The sequence below is a fragment of the Priapulus caudatus genome, unplaced genomic scaffold, assembly GCF_000485595.1.
Source record: "Priapulus caudatus unplaced genomic scaffold, Priapulus_caudatus-5.0.1 Scaffold110, whole genome shotgun sequence".
NCBI classification, from domain to species: Eukaryota; Metazoa; Priapulida; class Priapulimorpha; order Priapulimorphida; family Priapulidae; genus Priapulus; species Priapulus caudatus.
Genome location: NW_014577171.1, coordinates 145,990 through 152,380, shown reverse-complemented (window position 1 = coordinate 152,380; position 6,391 = coordinate 145,990). Strand labels below are relative to the sequence as shown.

At 50.7% G+C, this 6,391-nt stretch overlaps 1 protein-coding gene across 1 annotated transcript in view; it reads left to right on the top strand.

Moving 5' to 3' along the window:
- The first annotated feature begins 737 nt into the window (after positions 1 to 737).
- The window catches only part of LOC106805330 (BDNF/NT-3 growth factors receptor-like), an 8,961-nt gene continuing 3,307 nt past the window's right edge, over positions 738 to 6,391 (top strand). Inside the window, exons 1-5 of the mRNA XM_014806881.1 lie at positions 738 to 1,098; positions 1,785 to 1,898; positions 2,764 to 2,879; positions 4,872 to 5,097; positions 5,836 to 6,209. Of these exons, the coding sequence (XP_014662367.1) occupies positions 738 to 1,098; positions 1,785 to 1,898; positions 2,764 to 2,879; positions 4,872 to 5,097; positions 5,836 to 6,209 (1,191 nt within the window). The remainder of the gene's footprint in view (positions 1,099 to 1,784; positions 1,899 to 2,763; positions 2,880 to 4,871; positions 5,098 to 5,835; positions 6,210 to 6,391) is intronic.

The following is a 6,391-nucleotide window of genomic DNA, read 5'->3' as shown; positions in this document are numbered from 1 at the left end:
ACGGTCCGGCATATTAGATAGTACCAGGGTACGTTCCGGCAGTAACCCGGGGGACATAGACCCTCTCAGCGTAACTCACTCGTGCAGTCCTTCGCTCCTGATATAGTGTGATATACGACCCCACAGTTCTAGGAAACGGCAGTAAATCTCACTAGCACCGCCGCTATTTCAATCAGGCATGGCCACGTATATGTAGTTTTGGTTTCTGGTTACAAAACCGATAAACGGCTGACGAAATTACGGTGAGTTTGATTTGAGAGTGCGCAGGCTAAAGTCATTAAGTTCGTGTTGCTGGCTATCGTGTTATTTCTCTATGGTATTACGGAGTATAGCTTAGCCGACCATGCTGCAAAGATTCAACGCCGGTTCCCAGCACTGCTGTTCGTACAGTCCTGTAGCAAGACAGTCGCTAAAAGAGTTCATGTCTGCCTGCATGGGTAGAAATAGAGGAGGGAATTGGCGGGAACTTTGTTGTCCGTAATTCCTCCTCCTCCTCCTCCTCCGACTTATCCTTCTCCTTCTCCTCCTCCTTCTCCTCCTCCTCCTCCAACGACGACGACGACGATGACGACTTATCCTTCTCCTTCTCCTCCCCCTCGTCCTCCTCCTCCTTCTGCTCGTTCTGTTCTTCCTCCTCCTCCTTCTCCTCTTCCTTCACCTCCTTCTCCTCCTCCTCCACATTCTCATTGAAACTATCTTTTGACAAAGTTATCCTCAGATGAAGTAATGCTTAAATGATGCCACGATTTAGCAATACCATCCGCGCCTACACGAAGCCATATTCGCGCTCTGAAGCACCTATCACCACTCATCCTGCCTCTTATCACCCCATCGCCTCCCATTCTGCTTCTCATCACCCCATCGCCTCTCATCCGAGTGCTGGCTGCTCCGCATCGGCAGGTGCGCCTCAGATCGTGCATCTTGACGAGCCGGTGCGCTGCTACTTCTCCGCCTGCATGGGCTTCAAGATTCTTGGCAACCCGCTGCCGGAGATGCTCTGGTACAGGAACGGGCGTCTGCTGGAGGTGTCCGACACGCTGCGCTCCGGCAGCAACCTGTTCAACGAGCTGCTCAACGTGCAGACGGCGAGAATCTCAGGTACGGAGAGAGAGGGGGAGAGGGGGAGGGGAGAGAGAGAGGGGGTGTGAGAAAGAGAGAGAGAGAGAGGGGAGAGGGGAGGGAGAGAGAGAGGGCAGAGGGGACGGAGAGAGGGGAGAGGGAGGGAGAGAGAGGGGAGAGGGGAGAGGGAGAGAGAGAGAGAGAGGGTAGGAGAGATAGGGAGAGAAGAGAGAGAGAGAGAGAGAGAGAGAGAGAGAGAGAGAGAGGGAGAGAGAGATAGAGAGAGAGAGTGAAAGAAAGGGAGAGAGAGTGAAAGAGAGAGAAAGGGGGAGAGAGAGCGAGAGGGCGAAAGAGAGCAAGAGAGAGAGGGAGAAGAGAGAGACAAGAGAGAAAGAGAGAGAGAGAGAGAGAGAGAGAGAGAGAGAGAGAGAGAGAGAGAGAGAGAGAGAGAGAGAGAGAGAGAGCGAGAGAGAGAGAGAGAGAAATAAAGGGAGAGATAGACGGAGATGTGCCCAGCCGTGATCTTTGTAATCGTTTTTTAAAATTATTATTATTATTATTATCATTATTAATAATTACTATTTTTATTATTATTAGATATTATTACTATTATTGTTGCTGTTACTGTCATTATTATTATTATTATTATTATTATTATTATTATTGTTGTTTTTTAAGTTTGCCTGTGATAATTCTAACGCCGGGTCGGCGTGCTGTTCTTTTAGGGTTTCTCGGCTTCCGTGACACGATGCCGGCGGACAATGGCAACTACACGCTAGTCGCCTCCAATATGTTCGGTTCGGTGAACCGCACCGTCGAGGCGATTCTAGTGAAAACAGGTAATTATCCAAATACATACAGAGAGAGAGAAAGAGAGAGGGGGAAGGGAGAGGAGAGTGTGAGAGAAGGGGGGAGAGAAACAGAGGGAGAGAGAGAGCGCGCGCGAGATGAGAGAGGAGATAAGGCACGAGCGAGACACACATTCACACACCACACACACACACACACACACACACACACAGCCACAGCAACACCACCGTCACACCCACAAGACACACACACACACACACGACACACACACACCACACACAGCACACACACACAGACACACACACACAACACAGACAGAGAGAGAGAAGGGCAGAAGAGAGAGAGAGACCACCACACACACACACACACACCCACACACACACACACACACACACACAGAAAGACAGAGAGATTCTGCGAGAATTATTCCTGCGAATTTCATCCGAAGTGGTGGCGTCGAAGGTCGAAGGTCAGAAACACAGCAGGCAGCTGGACACAAGGCAGACCAAGATCGTGCATAATGCGATGATGCTGATGTCTGATGCATTCTCATGAATATAGTACTTGGTGCAGATGGTTCGTTCGTGATTGCTGCATCAATACTATGTTCGTGACAAAGCCAGATTAACCACAGCAGCAACTACACGGCATTTGCTCTGATAGCTGCTTACTATATTTTTTTATAGTTTGCATGAAGGTAGTGGAATGCACAATCGCCACAAGAACATATAGTCGCTGTACATATATCATTATTAGTATTATTTATTTATTTGTTTGGTTATTTATTTATTTAGTTACTTATATCATTATTCATTTATCTACTTTTCATATATTTGTTTTTCTCATATTTATTATTTTTTCTTCATATTTAAATTTTTCTTAACTTACTTTCAGGGCCATCGATATTCGGGCCGGACGTGCTGCCCTTTACTCCGAGCAGTGATGCAGACGCGGACTATAAGGCCATCTTTAACAGTGATCTGTTAGAAGACCCGAGTGACATGACCACGGTATGTATAGACTATAGCGAGGGGCTACACGGGTAGAGCTACGGTGAGCGTGAACTGTGGGGTCGTATAGCCCTGTAGCGGGAGCAAAGGACTACAACGGGAAAGCTACGGTGAGCGTGAGCTATGGGTCGTATAGCCTCTAGGGGGAGCGAAGGGGCTACACGGGTAGAGCTACGGTGAGCGTGAACTGTGGGGTCGTATAGCCCTGTAGCAAGAGTGAAGGGCTACACGGGTAGAGCTACGGTAAGCGTGAACTGTGGGTGTGTATAGCCCTGTAGCGGGAGGGAAGGGCTACACGGGTAAGCTACGGTGAGCGTCAACTGTGGGATCGTATAGCCCTGTAGCGGGAGGGAAGGACTACACGGGTAGAGCTACGGTGAGCGTCAACTGTGGGTGTGTATAGGGCCCTGTATGGGAGCGAAGGGCTAGCAACGGGTAGAGCTACGGTGAGCGTCAACTGTGGGTTTGTATAGCCCTGTATCGGGAGCGAAGGGCTAACGGTAGAGCTACGTGAGCGGGTCAACTGTGGGTTTGTATAGCCCTGTATCGGGGAGCGAAGGCTTACACGGGTAGAGCTACGGTGAGCGTGAACTGTGGGTGTGTATAGCTATGTAGCGAGAGCGAAGGCTACACGGGTAGAGCTACGGTGAGCGTCAACTGTGGGATGTGTATAGGCCCTGTAGCGGGAGCGAAGGCTACACGGGTAGAGCTACGGTGAGCGTCCAACTGTGGGTGTGTCATAGCCCTGTAGCGGGAGCGAAGGGCTAGCACGGTAGGCTACGGTGAGTGTCACTGTCCTTATAGCGGGAGGAAGGGTAGAGCTAGAGTAATGTCAGCCTCACCCTGCCGCGGTGCAGCGACCCGGTGAGTGATTGCTGCTGACAGCTAGCTGCATCATTTGCTGTCGCTGTGACAGCCACGCCGCATCGGCTCACCGATCCTCCTCCTCTTCCTCCTCCTCCTCCTGCCTCCTCCTCCTCCTCCCGCTCCTCCTTCTCTTCTCCTCCTCCTGCTGTCGCTGCTGCGCTGGCTGGGCTACTACTACTACATACGACTAACTACTGCTGCTGCTGCTGCTGCTCTCTGCTACTGTTGCTGCTGCTGCTGCTTCTGCTGCTGCTGCTGCACTCTGCTACTACTACTACTACTACTACTGCAGCTGCTGCTACTGCTGTGCTGCTGCTCGCTGCTGCTGCTGGCTTGCTGCTGCTGCTACTGCTGCTACTGCTGCTGCTACTACTACTACTATACTATCTGCTGCTGCTGCTGCTGCTGCTGCTGCACGTGGAATCGATTAACGCCGCGAGTTGTAGAAACGACGTTGACACGTCTACTCTGCATCACGCCTCGCCCCTTCCCCCTCACCACACATCCTCATCTGTCCTCTCCCCCTCCTTCTCACCCTCACGCATCCTCATTTGTCCTCTCATGGCGTGCGCGGATCGTTCTCCCGTTACAATCGAGAGCGAGTGACGTGGGATTACAAGTGTTACTTTTTTCTACTTGCGCGAGTGGTTGAACGAGGTCGTAATCGCTCCCCCCTCTCCCTCCGCCGTCAGCACAGTAGTAAGCCGTCGACTCTTATAACTCGACTGCCTACTGCTACGTTCTGTAAACAACCGCAGGAAGGTTAGAATTAGGTTATACGGGATTCGGCTTTACTTTACAAACCGTTTACTAGCACACCAGTCATTCGCAGTTATGTTTACATCTCAAAATGTTGACGCACGCACGCACGCACGCACGCACGCACGCACACAACACACACACACACACACACACACACACACACACACACACCACACACAGAGAGAGAGCCAGGCGCGCGCACGCACACAAACAGAGAAAGAGAGAGAGAGAGAAAGAGAGAGAGAGAGAGAGGAGAGAGAGAGAGAGAGAGAGAGAGAGGAGAGAGAGAGAGAGAGAGAGAGAGAGAGAGAGAGAGAGAGAGCTTTTCAATATCCCGCTGACGGGTCGAGACGTCACTTTCAGGTGTACATCGTCGTGGGCGTCGTCACGGCCGTCGTCGTCGTCTTCGCCGTGCTCGTGGCGCTGCTCGTGCGCTACCTGCACGTCTGCAAGAGTCGCATGCGCAGCACGGAGAACGCGCAGATGCTGCACGGATGCAAGACGGTGTTCCAGAACGAGACGATCCCGCTCGTCTACAACCCAAACTACGAGAAGACGGCGCTCAAGGAAGACAAGCAGCTGACTGCAGGTAGATCGCAGCGCCACCGCCGCTGCATGCGGGCAATACGGTTAGATCAATCTAGGAGAGAATGAGAGAGTGTGTGGAGCGGAGAGAGGAAGCGAGAGAGAGAGAGAGAGAGAGAGAGAGAGAGAGAGGGCGAGCAAAGGAGAAAAAAATGAGAGAGAGCATGCACAGGAGAAAGAGAGGGGCGAGTGAGGGTGGGAGAGAGAGAAAGAGCGAGAGTGCGAAGGAGAGCGAGCGCGCGAGCGAGAGAGAAAGAAAAGAGCTCGCGAAACCGAGAAAGCGAGCGCCCGTACGCGCGTGCGAGACACAAGACATATAAACAGCAAAAAAAAAAAAACGTTTACACACTCTTTATAACATGCGTTATTACACGCGTTAATGTAATTACGTCACCGTAAATAGTAAAACTAAAAAAAAGGTAATTCTGTTCACTTTTTATGGTTAGATTGCTGCATTATACTTCGTATTTTATTGTACGATGTAAACATACACTCGTGACTCATACATAGCCCATAGCAAGCAATTAATGTCAGGATCATAATATCAAATCATAATATCTAAGTTTTTTTTATTTTTAACTAGTTGAGAAACAATCTTATCAGATAAGAATTTGACGATACATTTAGTCCCGTTAGTACTTACGTTTAATGTAAAAAAATGGCAACAAAATTTTTACAAATATACACCATAGAAAATTCGTGACATATAGTCAATTTAACACGCGCGTACATTACTCCGCAGCGATCCCGAGCATGATGCGCGAGAACATACAGTTCATCAAAGAACTTGGCGAGGGCGCCTTCGGGCGCGTCTTCCTCGGCGAGTGTCGCATGGACGACGGCAAGAAGCTCGTCGCCGTCAAGACGCTCAAGTCGCAGTCGACGGAGAACGCGATCAACGAGTTCTACGCCGAGGCGGAGATCATGACGAACCTGCAGCACGGCAACATCGTTAGCTTCTACGGCGTCTGCACCGACGGCGAGCCGCTCATGATGGTGTTCGAGTACATGAAGAACGGAGACCTCAACAACTACCTGAGGTACGTGAGCAGTCATGGCGGCGCTGGGTCGCCAGGGGGCGGTGTGTCGCTAGGGTGCGCAGCGTCGCCAGAGAGGGTAAGCGGGCTAGGGAGCGCAGCGTCGACATGCGTGATGCGTATGTTTAGAATGTTCTTTCTATTTTTCTATTTTCTCTTTAACCTTTTCTCTTGCCCTTCCCCATCTCCCCCCTTTCTCTCTCTCTCTCTCTCTCTCTCTCTCTCTCTCTCTCTCTCTCTCTCTCTCTCTCTCTCTCTCTC